We start from the raw sequence: 21,872 nt of genomic DNA on the forward strand, positions 1-21,872 counted from the left end.
GTTACGTCTGCAGAGTGGGGGTTCTGGTTTGGGGCTCAGTTACAGAATCAGGACAATAAAAGGCCATCTTCTCCTTGCATGCCCCCCTTTGATGCCAGCCCTATGAGGCTTTGTTCATGGGAGAGGTCTGTGCCCTTCAAAGTGGATTTAGGAAAACAGGTATTGAACATGGTGTAGACCAGTGCTAAAGACAGAATTCACTCATCAGGGCTGGGCTCTCAAAATGGTCTCAGAGTCACTTTTGTTTAATTCAGAACTATGCTGACCTCCCTGTTCTCTTTTCTAAATAAGCAGTGCTGCAGTGGCTGCTTGAAAATTAGACAGTCCTTCTGCACCACCTGAGTACCCCTGTGACAAAGGAGGAAGAATGACTGAGCTGGTGCTGATGGTAAAGTGAACCATGCACGGTTCATGGAATACAGCAGTCCTACAACAGAACGCAAGGAGTCTCTGTGATGGGGTGGAGACATCGTTAGGATAGGCTACAAGTGAAAAATGCCTTATGTATGGGTATGGGAAACAGTGCGTATGCATCTTTGCATGAAAAAACATCAGAGGGGTAAACAAAAAGCTAGGAAAAATGGTTGCCTTTGGAGAAAGGGAAAATGAGGGTTCAGGGATGGAAACAAAGAATGTTGGTAGAACCTTTTGAAAGCTGGCTTCTGAATTATGCAATGTATTTATTCTTGCAATAAAATCAAGATAAAAGGAATGATCAAATCTGCAGGCAGGCTGTCCACTTACGTCCTCCTGACACCTCCCCAGAAGTCACAAATAAAATTGGGCTTCATAAACCGAGACAGAGGCAGTGGGTTCATTTCTGGGTGAGCTTTCCTACCCTTTCAATCTCTTACATTGTCATTTCACAACATGTTACTCTCATAGGCCTCTATTCTCTTGGTCTTCTGGTGCCTTGGTTAGATGGATGATATGCAAACATGCATTGTGAAAGGGATTCCTTTGTATAGCTAAACAAGATGGCATTTCTGTATCTGGGAGCAGTGATCTTCGGGATTATTCTGGAGGACATAGGAACCAGCAGCCCAGACTTCAAACACCTGGGCTCCCCAATAGTGAGTGGGGGACCTTCCCTTCCTGAGACAATGACTGCATGAAGGGCACTGAGGCCAAAGCCGGGAAAAAAGCAATGGCTCCTGCTTCAGACACAGCCTGGACAGCATAGCACCTGAGCTTTTCACCTGTGGGGCAGGAAGGTGACTTCTAAGAGCTCCAGGGGCAAAAGGGCATAGGAACTAGGGCTTCCTTTACTTCTTGTGGTTATCTTTTTTCAATGTGCTGTGACAGTCACATCTCAGGACCTCTGGGAAAATGAAGGTCCAAGCCAGCTGGAAGGAAAGAGATGTGGATTTGGCATGGCTGTCCTCACAAGATACTGAGAAGGAGCGGCGGGGCAGACAGCAGCAGCTGTTTTGAATCTGTCCAAATTGCTGCAGGGCTCTAGGAAATGTCTCTTGCTTCTCTTCTCTCTTCGTGGCCCAGCTGCACCTCACCCTGGCTCCATCCTATAGCGTGGCCTTCCCTTTGCTGCAGGGAGGGCTTGGACAGCTCCCTGACGGGACCATACCTCCCCATAGACAATTCCGTGCTCGGTGCCTATTTGGCCTGACTTTCAGTCTCTTCTCATCCATGACAGCCAATGGGGGAGGCAGGTGTACACTGGGTGGGTTTAACCTGTCGCTTGCTCAGCTGCAAACCTCGTTAAAATTGTACTATGTTTAAATATGTGCCACTCCTCTGGCCTAGTAATTTTTTCTTTTTGTTGGTTGTGGGGCTTGACCACAGGGCCTGGTTTCTGTCCCTGAGCTTTTCTGGCTCAAGGCTAGCACTTTACTACTTCGAGTAAAGGATCCACTTCTAGTCTTCTGGTGGTTAATTGGAGCTAAAAGTCTAACAGTCTTTTCTGCCCACGTTGGCTTTGGACCATAACCCTCCAATCTCAGCTTCCTGAGTAGCTAGGACTATAGGCACGAGGCATCAGCGTCTGGCTTTTAAACAAATGTGCTGGTACTGAGGCTAGAACTCAGGGACTGAGCACTGTTTCTTAGCTTTTTCACTGAAGTATAGTTCTCTACCACTTGAGTTACAGCTCCATTTTCAGCTTTTTTGTGTGTGTGTATGCGATTAATTGGAGGTAAAAGTTTCACAGACTTTCGTGCCTAGGCTAGCTTTGAACTGGAATCCTTCGATCTCACTTGTAGCTTGTAGGACTACAGTGGTGAGTCATTTGCTCCTGACTGAAACCTAGTAGTGTTCTGACAGTGAGTCCCCAGGGGATGACTTTCCCTTTGTGGATGACAGCTTCTGCAGGGACGCAGGCTTAGCAGGTTACCAGCATGCGGGGCTCCACAAAGCCCCACCCCCCACCCATTTGGTCAGACTTTTCAGGGAACAGGCCCACCTCCATGTGGAAGGGTTCTGTTTTGGGAGTTGAGGTGTGGAACCTAAAGGCTCTTTTTGCAAAGCCAGTTCCCCAAAGACCAGGCCCAGCAGGCAGGGATGAAGCCTGAAGGGTTCTCTAGGGGGGTGAAAATGTGACAGGAGCTGGTTCTGAATGTTGTTCTGGAACGACCTCCGAGGCTCAAGGCTGAGTAAACTTCATTAAGTTTGTGAGTCTGCGGAGTCTCCCACACTGCGCTTGGTATTACTGTTGGAATGGCTTATTTGGAGACATCCTTATTCCTCTGTATTCAGGCGGTGGTGGAAATATTTGCTGAGAGGATATGGGCCTCCACAAGGGCAGGAAACCGTCCCAGGGTTCGGCAGCTCCCTGCCACCCGGAGCCCTACAGCCAGGTGCATGTGTATTTAAGTGTGTATACTCAGAAGGCTGAAACCTCTAAAGAGAAACTTGGAAGAACAGAAGAAAACCTGCTGGGGTTGGAAACCACCCAACTTTAGTTCTAAATTTTAAGTTCCCAGAATAGGGGGGAAACCCAGGTTTCAGAGTTGTGATGAACACATATTATCATGACTGCACCCCCGCCCAAGCCCCACCACCTCTTGAACCAACACTTGAAAATCGATCAGAGGAAATCCACCTCAAACCAAATCTCAACCTGGCCGTAGCCATTCACACACACCACTTGGTGCTCAGCCTTGCATCCCAATCAGCACCATTCCAACCTCTCCAGCCTTTGATTCTCACCTGTCTCAGGATCGCTGAAGTCTGGCAAAGTGATTGTATTAAGCTGTCGTCTGTCGGCGATGGTTCTATCTAAGAGGCTGCTACCGCGTCCAGAGTCACTGCAAAACACACTGGGATGTCAGTTGTCTGGAAGGCAGGCAGGTGGCAGAGAGCTCAACCCCTGCAGACTTCGGAGGGGTATGCTGGAAGGTCATCTTTCCACATGAGAAGGAATTTCCCTGCGCGGTGCCAGGCCAGGCCACGCCAGGCTTAGGCCTCTTTCCAGCATTCAGTATCACAAATACAACTTAAGCCACACCCACAGAGCCCTGCATAATAAGAGACAAAAATGGACACTCCAAGCCAGGTTTCCCATCTATTGGACCGGAGAAACTGGTTGGCATTTTGTCCTGGGACACTTAGAATTCATGGAGCTCCTGATTGCATCACTCCTTGACACGTCTCTACCAGCCAATGAGCGTCATAGGTCTCCCACAATTTTTTCTCCAAACCCCTCTGATATGTCAGAGTCCCATTCCCAGACCGGGTAAGTCAGAATTACAGGAACAGATGCCAAATTTGAGGGCCTTTGAACCCTGCTTTTCAGTGATGGTTCAGGAGCATGTTCGAGTCTTTTAGCTGTACCACATGGCTAATAGTCTTCTTTAACAAATGAGGAAAGGGTAGCCCGAGGGACTTGAGGAGTACAGGGCAGAGTTTTGTTGCCCACCCCCCACTGCCATTCTCTCCCAATTCCTGCACTGCCCTCTTCACTGACCCTTATCCTCAGCATGGCCTACCAAACAGGTATGACACCATTCATTCAGCATGTCACATGATACCACAGCAAGGACCCTCTGACAAGGAAACAGTTAAAGGATCTTAGCCTATACAAACCACTATATAAAAAAAAAACACCAACAAAAAAACCCAACCAAACCCACTTTTTGATGCTTGTAAGTAAAAATCATTGCTTTTTCCTCTCTTCTTATCACCTCCATCTATTTGGGGGCTCCAGGAGTGAGTTTTTTTTGCTACTAAGATGCTCAAATTCCACAAAAGAGGGACAGTTTCCTTCCTGTATGCAGCTGTGGCTAAAGGCAGTACAAATAAGATTGGGTATGAAACTTAATATAGTTTACAGGCTGTAATTTCCACATCCTGTGAGAAGCCCACAGGACAGAGGAAACGGCCTTCTGTGGAGACTTTTTGGCAGCCTCTACTTACTGTCTCATCCCAAACAGTTTTGTTTTTTTGTTTTTTTGTTTTTTGAAACTGTGCTAGTAATTATTTCTACAACTGAGAAACTATAATGACTCTGAGCTAAAGATCACATCAAAGTATGCACAAATTCCCATTAATCAGAAAAGCAACTGGAGATTGGTACACATTGAACATGAGTAGACCTTCTCATATAGCATTTTAATATAACAACCAAAATGGATTATCTGAATGCTGTAGTCACTCCTCATTTCAAGAAGACTTTGTCTCATCATCATCATCATCATCATCATCATCATCATCATTATTATTAAAATGCAGGATACATGGTGAGGAGGTGCCACTGCAGGGAAGGAGTTGTCTGGGAATTCAGTGGTCCACACCTGGGGTTGTTCTAGTCACACTGTCTCAGGTTTCCATCTCGAGCTTCACTGCAATGCTTTAACAGGACCCAGAGACTGGGGTTCTGGAACCCAGAAGGGGGTCATGGCTCTCATACTACCTTTGTCACTAACAAATGAGCATTCCCTTTGAAGAAAGGCAGTGTGCTTCCTGGAGCAGATGGGACAAGGATCATCCTCCCACACAGAGCTGTGTAAAGATGGGGCAAGTTTGTATAGATGGAGAATTCTGGAGAGTTCCAGTTTCTAGGTATAAGCCAAGTGTCATAAATACACCTGCCTACAGATGTATATTTGGGGCTACCCACATTCAGTTCAATTTCTTGGTTTGTCTCTCACAGATAATTGGCGTATAAGTACCAACTAACTATTTAAAATGGAGATGCTTTTGTTTCCATGTTGAATGTTTTCTCTCTAATAATAATTAAGTGTTTGTGATTTACTGAACATGTTGCTGGATGCTTCAAGTGATCTGGGAGAAAAGACAGGTTTGGTCAGCAGTACAGAGGACAGTTTAGGGAGAGAAACTGAAAAGACCCCAAGCCCATGATGCATAGCTAGAAATGTGTATGTACAGACGAAAATAGCCAGGAAATTTTTCTCCACTAGGAATGAAAATTCAGAGTATATTATGATGATGGTTAAATTTATACTGGAAATTGTAAGCTTCCCTCAGAAATCTTGTGTCCCACCACCATACAGAGGCTAAACGCAAGAGTCGGTTGGTGGAGGTGGATCAAAACCCTGGAAGTTCTTGTCACACTTGGCCTCTTTCCATCTTCAGTGGCTGGTGCATGATCAATACTGGGTGTAAGGGAGGGGCTGTGGATAGAAGCCAGAGCAGAGGCAGATGGGAGGGGCTCCTGCTTTCCTCCAAGCCTCCGAAGCCTGGATTGGAAGACTGATGCCTGTTCTCAGATACCCCCGAGTCTCAACTTCCTCCTCACTAAAGCAGGTATGATATAACATGATATTTATCCATTCTGTCTCGCTTCTTTGAAGATGAAATGAGAGCAACTCTGAGAAAAGAAAAGCTCCCTCCACATGCTGGAGACTATTAATATGAAATGAGGTTTCCAACTTCTGATTGAGGCTAGAGTGAAGAAAGTGCCTTTTAACTGTAAAGCTTTTTTGCTGGAAAGGGATTGAAACAAGATTTAAGAAGAAGAAAATTTTCTTCCAACCATGGAGTTGTCAACCCCTGGTTAATAATAGGGATGGTTCAAGTAGCATTGACAAGAGGAGTTGGGTGTAGTTAACAATAACATTTTTAAAAAGACAGGGACACTGTCACCCCTAAAGGCAGCATGCTGTCATGAAAAGAGCCTGGCTACCAGAGAGACTTGTTTCGAATCACAGCACTTCTGCTTGTTTACTGGGAAAATGTAGGTCTCTTTTGGCTTCCATTTTATTTCATATAAAATGGAGGTTACAGTAACTAATCTCAGAAAGCTAATAATGTGTAGAGATGGAAAGCAACACATAAATGGCTTGGGATAATACTGACACAGAGATGTTTTGGTGACAGTGGCTATTACTGTCCCTAGCTGACCCACTGCAATACCAGTACAGAGATTCTGCTGTGACCTGCTGCAATTCTGGTCACACGCACACGGTCCTGAGTGGCCAAGTGAATACATACAGGAATCGAAGGACCTTTACACATCAATATGGAGAGGAGAAAGGAGACAGATTTCTATCACACACTCAAGACCCACAGAAAAAAAAAGCCAGGCTTCTGAAATGACCACGATTCACCGAATGTACATTAGAAAGAATACCCCCTATCATTTTTCTCAGAGCAAGACCCATGCTCTAAGACTGTAGGTGGAACTGGCACGTTCTCTGAGGCCCAGTTCTGTGCCTGGTTCATAGGGTGATTTCCGTGAAGCAAAACTGAAGTGAAAATGAGCAACTGAGAACAGAGTCAGCATCTGGCCACTCCCTGATGGTCCCCCCTCTTCCCCTGGCCTCCTCTGGGCTTCTGTGCTATAAACTTCAGGATAGCTTTGGAAGGGCCTGGGAGAGTCTGCCACTGAGCATGTGTAGAGCTTGGGCTTGGGAGCCAGGAAGTCAGCAGGAACCTCTTCCGGATGGAAACCAATTGCTTCCTGCCAAAATCCTGCCGCTCAGTTTTCAGTGCACTATATTTTTAGGAAGTGGCGCGTCTTCCTGAGAGCCTACCCTTTTCTAAAAGCCCCATGTGACCTGAAGGCTGAGTCTAGCTGTTGGGGCCACACGGGCACATCAGGAGGCTGCAGGATGTAGAGTCTGTCAAAGCACAGTCCTCCCTTTACATGCCTCACTCTCTAGCCCAGGTCACTTCTCACCCAAGCAGATAGGAGCATGTCTAAATGGTGAAGGTTGGAGAGAAACATTTATTTATAACCTAGAGGAAAAACAAACAAACAGGAAGCTCTTTAGTAAAGGGCTTCTCTGTCAACTCCCTGGACCCAAGGCTTTGGGGGGTGGGCACCGTTCCAGAGCCCACCCCAGCAGGCTGTGTGTGGGGCCCAGGCCCCTCCTGTTCTGGCACCGAAAGATCCCCAGGGAATGGAAGAAGCATGGACAGAGCCTAGACATTTGGTTACATATTTTAAAAAGGCTTTCCAATTCTGCTATTTTGTTCTCCTCACATTCAATATTCTTGGTTGCTAAGTGGGAGGAAATGTGGGGAGGTGGGAGAGGTGTGGAGAACGGAGGGAAAATTGGCAAGGCGAGAGCTGATGGGTTTATTTTCTCCATTGGAAAGGAGAGACAGGCAAAGGGTGTGCTCTAGCACGGTGGCAACCAGCTGCAGTGTCTGCTGTATCTGGGGTATCATGCAGCCACACCAAGTCCTGACTCTATTGATGGGTCAGGAGTTAGAGGCCTTCTGCAGAGATGAAAATAAGCATTTTCCATTTCTGCTTACAGACTTAGACGAGGAAAACCTTTTTCTAAATTAAAATAATCTTATTTTTAGATCAAACCTATGAAAGAGAAGGGGCCAGATGGGATTAGCTGTCTATCACCAAGATGAGGGTAGCAGTCACGAGGCAACAGGTGTGAGGGGACTCTTGCGAGGGGTGGGCCCTTGGGAGTAGGCTATTCAGCAGTCCAGCTCTCCCGTCTGGGCTTCCTCTTGAAGCTGCCAATGTCTGCCTGACACTTACTCACATCCCCTCGATAGGCCCTAATTCTGAATACTCTTTTTTTTTTTAATGGTAGAAACTTGTGTAAAACAAAATCTCACAGGGAGTCTCTTCTCCTCCATTAGCTGCCACTAACTTGTGTCCCCTCCTTCATCCTGCTGTCTTTGCAGACCACAGCCACCAGTCCACTAGCATGTCTCCTCCCTGGCTGGGTTGGGTATGTCACACCCTTGGCTCTCACTTCCCATATGAATGATAGCTTTTCAGGCTTCTGAGTGTTCAGAGCACACCGCAGGTTATACATCTTGCCATGAATATATCCAGTGTATAAGATAGTCGTGTAAACACATTGAATCAAGGCCATCTTGGTTAGGGTACTTCTTTCACAGGGCAAGGCACTCTTGGCCAATGGGTGATTGGAGGTCTGCTGGGGGAGTTGTCTGCTCCCCTTCCTAACATCAGCTGATTCTAAAGGGTACCACCTAACTTCCTGTTGACTAAGCTACTCTGCAACTCCAAAGGAGAAAACTGGTGGTAAGACAAATAGATCTGTACAGTACAGCTACAATTGATCTTCACCCAGTAGAAAAGATAATCCTACTTCCTGGATATGGTTTTGCTTCTGTATGCAAATTTATTTCAGTATTTCTGCCTCTATATGTCCATCCAAATTTGTTTTTGAATGGATCACAACAGTGTTCTTGTTCCCTCATTAGTTAGTAAGGCAAATAAGATCTTTGCTATGTGTTTATCTTGCATTAGTCATGGGTTTAACTTTGAAAATTGTATATTATGCTAATAACAATTTTCCTTTTCCTTAGTAGGACATTGCCTGTTCTTAAATAGAAGGTTTTCTAAACAACCCTATTAGAATACATCATTAACTGGTCTATACATAAACTAGAAAGATGGAGAGACTTTTCATAGGAGTTAATGGCTGGTAGAGAGAAATCAGAGAGGTCATTTTGTGAACTGAGCCTATGGGTTACCATGGCAGCAAAAGCAATGCATATCTGAGAGGCTCCATCAGTCACTAGGAGAAAAGTCCCTTAAAATGTTGCAGCTTCATCCCTATTATCCACTACTTGTGGCTGCAGGATGTGTGGGTGGCCCTGATAGATGGGAACTCATGCAAACACCACACAAAACAGGCACTGCTGGCACTTACCTGGGGTTGGTTAGGTTATAGCAGGATTTCCATATTTGTAACATGTGCTTACAGGTGAGCAGTGCCTCATCCGGGCCCCGGCAGAGCGACTCCAACTTCACTTTGGAAAACAGTAGTCTACAGTGAGAGACAAGAGAGAAGAGAAAACACAGTTCAAGCTGAAGCCACCTGACAAACCAGATGGAGAGGTGAGCTAGGCCTGGCCTGGGGGTGACACTCAGGTCAACATGGAGACATCCATTCACACAGACCAGGGAAGTAGTAGCAGGCCAAGGACTGGAGTAAATACTGCTCCATAAACAGCTTTGATTAAGTCTTACCACAGAGGCAAATGCAAGCACAAGATGACGAATTGTGGTCAGGTTAAAAGTACTGGAGTGACCAATTTTATTCCAAACGTGGGGATTGATTAAGAGTGTGATTTTTTAGAACAAAGCCAATTTATTTGTAAAGCTTCAAAAGTTTATTAAAAGTGTATCTAGATTTATTTACAGAATTACACAGGAGATATGACTCAGTTGGAATAAATATTTACAGATAACCTTCCGGATGATGCTTGCATTCCGAAGCTATAAAAGTCTGCTCGAGGGTGCATGAGGCAAGGAGGCCTCTGGTCTCCCCACCCCTGTTAATTATTAAGGGACATATCTGAATTCCTTCCACAATCACTGGGAGATTATTTTCCTACGCTGCTGCCACCAGTAAATTCAGCCTCTGTCCAGACTAAGTGTCAACTTAGAACTTTCTCTTAGACTCTTAGTCATATCCCACTAGGAATTTTCCTGCCTCTTTCGATGTCAGCCTGTTGATTGTAACTCAGTTCTCTCCGTCCAGAGAGTCATCCTCCTATCCTAAAGAACATTCTGGAAGGAGACCAGACCCATTTCTTTGTGCTTTTCCTATTCCTAGACCTGTTCAACTCCTAAAAATCTTACTTTAAAGACTTCTAGGGCTGGGAGTTTGGCCTAGTGGTTAAAGTGCCTGCCTAGCATGCACGAAGACCCGGGTTCAATTCCTTGGTACCACATACATAGAAAAGCCGGAACTGGTGCTGTGGCTCAAGTGATAGAGCTCTAGCCTTGAGAAAGTCCAAGGACAGCGCTCAGGCTCTGAGCTCAAGCCCAGGACCGGCAAAAAAAAAAAAAAAAAAAAAAGACTTCTAGCAATCAGTTTTAGTCCCAGATTGAGAAACAGCAAGGATTCCTTATTACTTCCTTCTCTAGTCCTTCAAGGCTGGCTGTCATCTTTCTATCCCATCCTATGTAATGTGTCCTGCTAGACCCATTACTCCTACAGCACAAATCACTGACCCAGTGCTGGCTCTCTCTGTACTCTACCTTCTCAACTGGGATCTCTGCTAGGCCAAGCCTCTTCTTAGTTCTTTCCCAGTGCAGCTAACGTCTTAATCAAATAAGTCTTCCTGGCCATTTTCACACCTTTATCTCTTTACCTGACATGTCCTTAGCAACTGGAGTCTGTTGTTAATAATAAATGATATAATAATAGTCATAATAATAGTAATAGTAGTAATAATAATAATAATAATGAAGAGAGGGAATAACTACATCTTATTAAAGACCTCTTATGTGCATGTGGCACTTAAGACACTGTCAGAGTGAATTCTGTAATCACCCTCCTCAGCAAGTGGTGCTTATTATTAGTAGGCTTTGTGCCAGTGCTGTCTGATTTCTGGACAGGATTTTCTCTGTCTTCCCCTCCACAGCACCTACAATGGTGTTCTGAGTTCAGTGAGCCTTTTATCCACATCTGTTACTGCCTTCTCTATAAACCACAGAAAATCAAGATGTTGAGAGAAAGAAAAACTGTTAGGTAGATAGGCATAGAAAATGGGCCTATGACTGTGCTTCTTGTTCCCATAGTGCCTCGGGCCCCTGCTCAAAATGGCACTTCTTCCCATTATGCCCTGGGTCCCTGCTTAAAATCCTACAGCAGTAAACTTCATCTTACACCATGCATGACTGATCAAGCATAACCAAATGATTTACTTCTATACTTGTGCCCAGAGATAGGGGAAATAACAAAGGAGCCAGAAAGGGCACACACAAGTGAGGAGACATGGGAAGAGCCCTCTGCTGTCACAATTGGGAAGACAGAGATTAAACTCTTGGTCCTGTGGAGAGTCTGAACTCGGTTTTCCATTCCAATAAACTCACTGCTTTACTCCACTTCCCTACTCCTCCACCTCTCAATTCTTCACCCAGTAGAGCAACAGACAGGGTCAAAGTGAACTTCCAGTGATGTAACTTAGTCCTACAGGGTGTGTTGCTCTCACCCCAGGTACCCAAGCAGAGCTGAGCCTCCCTGCTCTGTGGGAGAAGGGGCAAGAACAGACCACCCTGCTGCTGTCTCGGCTTGGGAAGGGTCAGTTCCAGCCACTCCCTCCCAGTGGAACACAGGGAGTCTGAGGCTGTGGGGACAGAACCTGGGCTGATGGATAACAGGCTGAGTGACAAAAAGAATGGAGTCCCTGCTAAACAAGCAGGCAAGCATAAAGAGCAAACTCAGGTTAACTGGGAGGTGGGCCCTAGGGGCTACCACGTGGTGACTTGTCTTTGGTGAAGATATATTCAGAAGAATGGATGCCAAAGAACTAGGTCCAAGGAAACCCCCTGAGAACTGTGGGGGGCCAGGAAGCCCCATAGTTGTGGTAGACGGAGAAGGTTTGAGCTCCTTGGGCTCGGCCAGGCTCAGAGTAGGGTTATGGAGGTGGTGGGAGGGTTCCCCTGCATGGTAGGCAGTCCAGAAACCCTCACAGCTGTTAGCACAATTCCTTTCACTGTACTCAAAGTACAAAAGGCCAGAGTGTGTTTCTAAGCTTCAGCTTGGGCTAACGGTTCTGTGTAAGGATTCTTGACTGGAAAAAAAGAACTTCTAATTACCATGAAATAACAGCTTTCACACACTTGCCTCAGGAAATGCAGCTGAAGAGGTGTGGGTTGGCTTTAAGAGAAGCAGACAGGAAGAACAATGGTAGAATTGCTGAGCACACATGACGGAGAAGGCACTTGCCAGTGAGGCAGGCAGTCAGTCTGATAGAGCCTGGCAGAAGGAAGAAGCTGCAGAGCCTCGAGCCCAGCCATGTGCTACCTGACTGTTAGCATCTTGTGAACACTTGAGGCAGAAAAGTGAAAGATGGCATCACTTTCTCAACCTCTCCCCAAACCTTAGCTGGTCAAGGAAGTGAGAAACAATGCTGAATGCAGGACTGGCGATACCTGTCATAAGATCTGCCACACCGGCATTTCCAGGCTCTTGGAAAACGTCTGATTGGATAGAATGTAAGTTACATGATCACAGAAATGCTGGCTACACAAACGCTGACTGGCATCAACTCATGTGGTTGCCATTCAGAAATATTATAGATGCAATCTAGTGAGGGAATCCAGGGACAAAAACACAGTGGTAAAAAAGCTTGGGGCAAAACCAACATTCTATCTATTGTAATAGGTCTAACTGTCATCCCGACAGAGAGAGGAGCAGGGACTACTGGGAACGACTGTGCTCTATCACTCAGTCCCCTCCTGGCCATACTATTTTCCCACCCCTTATACCTGTCTCTAAGTTCCTTAGTCTAAACTTTAAAATGTGTTGCTCAGAGACATGACTACACTAAAACAACAGTCAGATTCCACTGCTGATGGAGCCACTCTACCACTGTCTACAATGTGATCTACCTCTGCCCACAGGCCTGGTCACCAAGGAGTTTGTTCCCTGCTCCTCCCCTGTGCTCTTACTTGAGCCATGTTCATCTTCCCCAGTATCACACGCCTTTGTGCCCCTGGGACTTTGTAGAGGCTTCTCTCAGTGTCAGGAATGTCTTTTCACCCATTCATTTCTGCCTTGCAAGAAACCTACTCAACCATCAACACTCAGGTCAAATGGAAAGCAGCCTTGAAGGGTCAGAGTAAAACCTCCTAGTTGAAAATGCAGTTATAAAACACACAAGAATTCATAACGGTAGAATAACAAGCTCTAAGTCATGTAACTTCTCTCTTTTTTGTTTTTGGCCGGTTGTGAGGCTTGAACTCTGTGCCACAGTGCTGTCCCTAAGCTCTTCAGCTCAAGTCTAGCCCTCTACCTCTTTGAGCCACAATGCTACTTCTGGTGGTTAATTGGAGATAAAAGTCTCATGGACTTTTGTGCCCGGGCTGTCTTTGAACTGTGATTCTTGGATCTCAGCCTCCTGCGCAAGAAGGATTATAGGTATGAGCCACCGGCACCTGGCTTAACTTCTTTTCAAGATAAGTAAAATATGAACACTACTAACAGCAACTGCCATTTTAATATTTAATCACCGATTCTTACTGTAACCCTACAAGTAAATCACACTACTAGTAATTGGCAGAGAAGAGATTTTTTAACCCCAAGTCCATCTGAACACAAAATATAAGAGAACAATTTCAAATTTCATGATACTACTGACACTAATGAAGCCTGATAGCATGTTCTAAGCCACTGCCAAATATTCAAAGCCCCAGGCCAGATGCTGTGCAGACTACAACATGCCTTTTTTGAGGGTTTCTGGTATAGTCAGGCCGCACTGAGGCTCCGGAACGTGGGAGGAGTTGGGCCCTCAGCCTCTGCTCCTAGAATACCCCATACCAGGTTCTTTAAAGGAAGGTGACATTTGTGGGTGTGTCATTATGATTTGCCTTTATCCCAAAGGGAAGGATGCATGTAAAATTCTAGGTATCTGGCAAAAGACATAGCTAGTAAACTAATTAGGAAGCCTACAGAGTGGGAGAAGATCTTCACCAACCATACAACAGACAAAGGCCTCATATCTAAAATATATCAACAGCTCAAAAAAGTGAATCAATCTAAAACTAATCTCCAAAGTAACAACCATCCCATTAAAAGCTGGGGCAAAGACTTAAAGAGAGTCTTCTCTGAAGAAGAAATGAGAATGGCCTATAGACACATGAAGAAAGACTCGACATCTCTGGTCATAAAAGAAATGCAAATCAAAACAATTCTAAGATTCCACCTCACTCCAGTTAGAATGGCCATGATCAAGAAAACTAATAACAACAGATGCTGGAGGGGATGTGGCCAGGAGGGATCCCTACTACACTGTTGGTGGGAGTGCAAACTCATTCAACCACTATGGAAAGCAGTATGGCAGTTCCTCAAAAGACTAAACATAGAGCTCCCCTATGACCCAGCAATTCCACTACTTGGCATTTACCCAACCATCCAGAAACAAGGACATACTAAATCCACCAGCACAACAATGTTCATTGCAGCACTATTTACCATAGCAAAGATATGGAACCAACCTAGATGTCCCTCAGTTGATGAGTGGATCAACAAGATGTGGTATTTGTACACAATGGAATTCTATGCTGCTGTCAGAAAGAACAAGACTGGGAGTGGGAAAAAGTTGAAACAAACATGTTGAAACAAAATTTTCAATAGAGAAGACCGTTTGGCAGCCAACACATCAGAAAGTAAGAGAAATGAAAAGCTATGGGCCAAAATCATGTGGTGATGAGAAGAGAGATGGAGACTTGAAACCAGATGAGTCAGCTGGGAAGGGAGGGCAAAGCAGGCCACGTACAGCCCAGCTGGGCTCTGGGAGAGTTGTGTCTCCAACTCCTCTGAAGGGGACAAGGGGGTCCTTTTAAGTTCAAATGAGACTTGAAGGAAATCCACCTCCACTAGTGTCATCAACATTTCTGATGGCCTAGTGTGTGCTGGTTGGATCCTGGCTCTTGGGGCTGACTTTCTCAAGAAGGTCATCTTGGAACGTGATGTATCTGTAAAAATCAGCCTGTGCTCGTGGGCTGAGTCATTGTGATGGAAAAGCAATGCTGTGACAAAGTTCAACAATGTCTGATCCCTGCCAGGTGAGCCAACGAGGCCACACTGGCAGCTTTGTGAGGCTAGGGCTGAGAGACTGCTGTAAGTCACTTCAATATCCCTCTGATGACAACTGGAAGGGAGAGAGGTGTGAAACCACTTATGTGACTCTTCCTACTGAGTATCAGATCCCGCTAACACTAATTGCCAATATTCAGTAAATGTCACTAATGAATGATCTAATTACTCAACTGTGACCCAGAAAACACATAATTTCTTAAATTGTCTAGCTTATCTAATTGCTATATTGACAGGCTCATCAGGAAAAAAATTATGCAAGTATACATACACATATACACATACCCCCCCCAAACCCATGTTTTTATAATTAGCCCAAAGCTAGAAAAGGTTTTGACAGGTCTTCAAATATTCAGAGTATTGTCCAGGAAAGGTGATGTCAGAATCTTCTGGGAGCTTATAAGAAATGGAATCTCGGAAGTGTACTGTGGCTCAAAGGGTAGGGCAGTAGCATTAAGCTGAAGAGCTCAGGGATAGGTCCCAGGCCAAGAGTTTAAGCCCCATGACTGACAGAAAAGAAAAAAAAAAAGAAATGGAATCTCCATATTTTCTACTCACTCTCAACCCACTGAGTCAGAATCTGCATAAGTGAGACCCCGGTACTCACATGCTCATCACTCCAAACCATGGAGGATGGCTGTGCAATGGTCTGACTTTAAAGAAAAAGACCTCTAAGGAAGAGTTCCCTTATCGCTTGCACTAATGATATCTTTAAAGTTCATATACATATAAACACACATACGTCTATGTATATGTAGGTCTTGTTTCTGTTTTGTTTTAGTTGAGTTCTTCATATGTGATTCACGCTGGTCCTGAATTCCTGGGTGGAAGCTCTCCTCTGAGTAGCTGGGATTAGCTACCCAGATTAGCTACCTGGGTGGCGTGTACCACCCAGGCCTGGATCCAGGAGAACATTCAGGATGTATTCTGTTGCTCAGCTGAGTGGGAATTCTGAGAAAGCATAAACATGAAGCTCATGGCTGTGGTCTGGAACTGGGGACTGTGCCTTCTTTCAGGAGTACCCCCTGATCACTTTCTGAGGGCTATGCCAGATCCTGGCCCTGGCTGTGACATGTCTCCAGGGGGTGTCTATAGTACCCATGGTATGTCAAGGCAGGGGCACCATTCCCCGAGTCATCAGTGTCCCCCTGGAGTCTACAGAGCACTGAGTCAGTGTTCCCTGACACACGAGGCCCCTCCTGCGCTGGAAGACTGGAACATCAGCAGCTGCTCTGGATGGAGACATAGCTAATGCCAGCCCATCAAGCTTCTTCCCCATCAGGCCTTACCCTCAGTGCACAAAGGGGCTGCACTGCCCCACCCCTGACACTCAGGCCTCCTGGCCTGGGAAATCAAAACCACATTCACCCAGTGAAACAGAGTTTCCTGTAGCCAAAGTATTGAGAGGTATGAGTTGGAGATGTCTCTTCCTTCAGAGCTTCACAGCTCCTTAGCCACCAGGGAAAGGCTGTGAATGAGGCAGAACTGGGGGCATACATGTCTGTTTCTGTCAAGCTGGCTTGCACCCTTGGTGACCTAAGGCTGCCACCTCTTTGTGATAGGCAGGGACTCCTGCCAGTACCCATATTGGTTACATTTTGCCTCTCATTTCAGTCAAAGTGTTGACAATCTGGGATACACCCTCATCGTTCTAGCTATATTTTTAGAACAAATAAACTGGGATAAATAACCTCAAGACACCCCAGTTTGGCTTGTTTTGGTTTCCTGCTTCAGCTATCAGTCTCATTTCCAATGAGCATGGTAGAGCGCCTCAGGAGACAGTGAGTGACCTGGCCAGGTTGGGCTGACACCTCTGGAATGGCCCTGCTCATGTCTCAATGGGACATGTGACACGTGATTAAAGGGAGCCACTACATGTGGTGCTGGGCACAACACAATGGTGTGCAGAGACGGCACTGCTTCCTGAAGGCCTGGGCAGTGGGGGACACCGTGTGAGTGGGGACCAAGTGAGAGGGAGGAAAAGAAGCTGCCCGCGGGTTTGGTGAGCAAGCCTGGGACAGAGAACAAACAAACAGGTCAGAGCACAGAAAGCAAAGTGGGCAGGAGAAGAAGCAACGGCAGACACATGCCTGGCTACAACCAGGGGCCGAGAGCTTCAATGGCTCATCGCACAGACATTACTCATGTCTGCAGCATGCCAAGCACTGGACTAGGTGCTGGGGACCCAGAGGTTTCCAGGAAATGAGCTGTATGACTTCTGAAGATGACATTCCATACTTGGAATTGTTGAATGACTTCTCTAGGAGAACTTGCAGATCTTGGAAAGAAAAGTATTAAAATAGACTTTGCAGGTGCCATGGCTGGAGCCAGTCTTCCAACATGGGTGTTGTTCCTGCCTCAGCTTGGCCTCTCCCTGCGACGTGGCCTTCCAACCCAGGGCAGCCAGCCCGAGGCACTCACACACTCGTGGGGAGATGTTCGCCCAGGCAGAATCAGAAAAGACTACAGAAGAGGGAGTTTCAGGAAGACTTCAAAGTGGCGATCAAAGAGCCACCCAGGTGCCAGTACTGCGCAGGAGGGAGTAGGCGGCGAGCAGGACAGTGATCCTCTTCTAAACAAACGTGACCACACATAGCTTGGAACCTACTTTGCATTTTCCAAGCCACTTCCCCCTGCCTTCTGGGTATTCTGTCTTGACAAGCTCCAAGTACCAGACTGCAGTTGTTGCGCAGACTCAGAGCAGCACAGCAAGATGTGACACACACACACAGGTTGTCTACTGGGGCCATTCCCTCGGCTAGCAAGTCCACCCCGAAGAAGGTAGGAGAGATCCAGAACCAGAGACTTTTGAGGGGAGAAGGGTCCCCAGTAATCTAACTTTAGTTTTCTGCGAATATATACCACCAACCAGAAAGGTTTTGTTTTTTAAGTAAATGTAGTAAATATATATGTATATATGTACATATATATATCTGCTATAAAATTTGCATGTCCAATTCTGTGGCCATTATGCAGTCATTTTGATCATCTATCACAACTTGTGTCACCCATTCAACTCCTTCGTGCATTTTTAAACCAAGCTGCTTTCTTCTGTTATTGTGAATCCTGCTGCTGGTATCTCCCAGGCTCTGCCATTCTCCTTTCCCACAGACTAGCATCCCAGAGCCGGTCCCTGTGACTCATCCCTCCCCTAGGTTCAGTGAATCAAGATTTATGAGATGAACAGTCTCTTTCCTTGTGGTCCAGCATTTTATCACATGCAAATCTGATGGGCATGTTCATTACTTCATTATATAAAAGCAGACCACAGCGCCTAGCCTCTCAGTAATCATGACAAAGCATTGTTCAAGAGATGTTTCAACTTACCCCGAGTTTCTTTGAGAGACTGCATAAGATGAAGTGAGAAAGACACGCTTTCTCACTTGCCATAATGATTTTTAAAAAAAGCAGATCTATATTCCACTTAAGGAAACAATGACCTCACCTAAGTGTTCTAGTTTATTGATGAGACCAGTGAGAGAGATGGCATAAACGTTCTGCTCACATGGACCGTCAGCTCCAAGACAGCAGAAGGTCTGTATGGCTCACAGCGGTGTCTCCACCATCTAGAACCCAGCAAGAACCCAATGCTTCAAGGCATTAGGAGTTATGAGCACATGTGTCAAGGCCAGGTTGCCTGAGTTCAAGTCATGGTTCTGCTGCTTTCTGGGCATGGGATCTTTGGCAAAAGATTCAACTTCCCTGTGTCTCCACTTTTTCATCTGTAAAATAAGGAGGTTACTGCTTAGTTCAGATGGTTCTTGGAAGGATTAACTTAGTTCCACAAAGTGCCTGTTCTAAAGCAGCACATAAATTCCAGAGGTGGTTATATTAAATCCATGTTCACCTGGCCACATCTTGCCTTAGATTTAGTTTCTACCCTGTGAGAAGAAACTCAGTACTTCCACATGCATGTGCTGAAGAGCACAGACAGGAGCATAATTTAGGAGAGCTGCTGTTTTTCCAATTCGGTGTGAGATGATTTGTTTTAGTATCTTCTGCATCATGGTGATTAAAAGAACTGTCCAAATAGGAAAAAGTGAAAGCTCAGCTAAAATTCTACTGGAAGCTGGGTACAGCAGTGCACACCTATAATTCCAGCTACAAAAGAGGTGGATTTGGAGTTGGAGACTGGCCCAGGAAATGATAGACTACCTGAGGAAAAAAAAAAACCCATAAACGAAAGGCTGGGAATGTGGCTCAAGTGGTACAGTGCTTTCCTAGCTTCTACTAGGTTTCATCTCCAGGCCTGAAGCACACAAACAAACCAAACAATCTATGGGACAATTACATAACCACAGTCTGTCTCAGGGCAAGAAACTCAGCCTGATGGCTGGCTTCCTTTGGCAGCCACTGTAAGGCTTGCTGAATGAGAATACTAACATTTAATAACAGTGAAGTTCGCCAACGCCACCCTGAGTGTGATAAGACCTGATCCACATTCCAAAGACAAAAACACCAAGCTGTCACTTCTCATCTTCATCTTTTATCTAAAAAAAATGAATTTCAGTGGCAGAAAATAAGCCTGAGGTTTGCTCAAAGCCCTGGCCCATAGTCAGTCTCCCTGTTTATGGGAGATGAGTTCTGCAAGTGACACCTGGCACTCGCTTCTACTTTTTAGGGCCAATATGGAAAATTACTAAACAAAATATATTCATCAAGGGAAGTTTCTACAAAGCTGTCTTTCAGAAGAAGGAAAACCAGGGCTTGTATACCAAGTACACTAAGACAATGAATCTATCAGAATTTATCAACATTGTTCAACATAAAAAATGTATATACTGTCAAATTTTATTTGGGGAAAAACATATAGTATTACAATTAGTATGCCATGAGCTAACACTAGCTTTCCATTCTTTTATCTAGATATTTAATTGTTCTAAGGCTTTAATTTGTTTTTACTGAGAAGGGCAAAAGGTTTAGGGGCATAATGACAGTATAACAGGAGATGGCAACTGCAAACTCTACCATGTCACTAACTGTATTAAATGTGAAAGTACCAAACAATTGAGACAAAAGGCAGGACTTTTCAGACTGAAAAAAAAAAAAAGGTATAGCTATCTACAAAAAAAAAGTAATGGGGCCAGGAGTTTGGCCTACTGGTAGAGTGTTTGCCTAGCATGCACAAAGACCTGGGTTCGATGCCTCGGTACCATATACATAGAAAAAAGCCAAAAGTGGTGCTGTGGCTCAAGTGGTAGAGCTCTAGACCTAAGAAAGTCCAAGGATAGTGCTCAGCCCCTGAGTTCAAGGCTCAGGACTGGCCAAAAAAAAAAGAGAAATAATATTTAAAACAATAATGACAGATAACTTTCTAGAAATGATAAACAGGATCAATACTACCTGTAGGTTTTAAAAGCCCAAAGATACCCAAACAGGATCTACCCCCCCCCAATAGATGGATCATCTAAAAACTTAACATATCAGCAACTATGGCAATTAACACAGTCAGAGAGAAAAGACAGATGGCATTATGAATCACAATTAAACAAACAGTTGACTTTTCGATGACTACAAAAAGGAGCGAGATCACTTGGGATATTAGAACAGGTTTGAGCCTAGAATGGTAAACACACTTTGAAAGTCACTTTTAGACAGCAAAAAGCCTCAAGTATAGTATCCAGGCCTTGAGTTCAAGCCCCAGAACCAGCACAAAAGTAAATAGATAGAAAGATACATACATACATACATACATACATACATACACACACACACACACACACACAGATAAATGAATGTAGGAAAGGAGAAGATAGGACAAGATGAAAATGTAGGTTGAAAACAAAGCTTAAATGAGTAGAGCTATATAAGCTTTCAGTACTGACAAAAAAGAAATGAACTAAGTGTTACAACAAACGCTGTCAATGTGAGTTAGAAATCAGCTAGATATAGTGAACAATACATCAAACATACACATATAGAATCCAAAGAGAATGGGAGATAGTCCAAGACTATAAATACACATATGCATGTGAATGTGTACTAGACAGAGGCAAAGTATAATTATATATCAACATCTTAATGACAAAGGGTTGATCATACCAGGAAGATACAGCAGGGCTAACTTTATATGTATGTAATAACCTGGCTTCAAAACATACAAAACAAAAACTGCCCTAAATATGTGGTAAAAAAGGGCTAATGTTGCCATCCTAGTAGAATACTTCAACATATGTTCTCTTGGTAATTGATAGGTTACATGGACCACAAAGCCAGAATAAAGAAGATCTGAATAGTCTGGCTTATAGGAAAATATGTATAAAATGCAGCTCAACAAATGCAGAAAGCATTTTCTAAGCACACGAAGAATATTTACAGGAAGTGGCCCCATGCTGAGCCATAAAACAATTACAACACATTTCAAAGCTATGTGCTTATAGTACTGAAATATAACTCAAAGACTTTAAAATCCCATAACAAAATTTAGCTACAAAAACTTAAAAACTCAACTTATAAAAATGCAAGTCTAATGAGAATAGGCCTATTGAAAGTATTGAGAACTGAATAATAATAAAAATTTCACACATTAAAACTTGTAGATTATAGCTAAATTAGTGTTTAGAGGGAAAATTTTTAGTACTAAATATTTAGATCTAAGGATAAGTCAAATCTTAATGAACTAAACATGCAGGACAAACAAAGAAAATGGAAGGCAGGAAATAACTGAAGAACAGAAATTTAATGAAAAGAAAGTCAACCAACAAATGAGGTGCTAGAAAGGAAAAGCTACTGGTTCTTTGAAATGAGAAGTGTAGTGACTAAGTATCTAGCAGACTGCCCAGTGAAATAATGTCAAGAATGAAAAAGAAGACAACTGCAGCAGTAAACTGTGGTGATAAATAAAACACATTAAGAACAATTTCATGCCCACAAGTTTAAAATGTAGATGAATATACATATTTG

The 21,872-nt window shown here is 44.4% G+C and overlaps 1 protein-coding gene across 5 annotated transcripts in view; it reads right to left on the reverse strand.

Annotated features, from left to right (window-relative positions):
- The window catches only part of Ttc7b (tetratricopeptide repeat domain 7B), a 188,645-nt gene that overhangs the window by 42,899 nt on the left and 123,874 nt on the right, over positions 1-21,872 (reverse strand). For all 5 annotated transcript variants that reach the window (XM_090344701.1, XM_090344704.1, XM_090344699.1 and 2 more), the window contains 2 exons: positions 9,069-9,185; positions 3,166-3,263 (listed from right to left, as the gene is read on the reverse strand). In XM_090344701.1, coding sequence (XP_090200827.1) covers positions 3,166-3,263; positions 9,069-9,185 — 215 coding nt within the window. The remainder of the gene's footprint in view (positions 1-3,165; positions 3,264-9,068; positions 9,186-21,872) is intronic.

This window comes from Megascapheus bottae, chromosome 14 (assembly GCF_031878675.1).
Source record: "Megascapheus bottae isolate mThoBot1 chromosome 14, mThoBot2.hap1, whole genome shotgun sequence".
Taxonomy (NCBI): domain Eukaryota; kingdom Metazoa; phylum Chordata; class Mammalia; order Rodentia; family Geomyidae; genus Megascapheus; species Megascapheus bottae.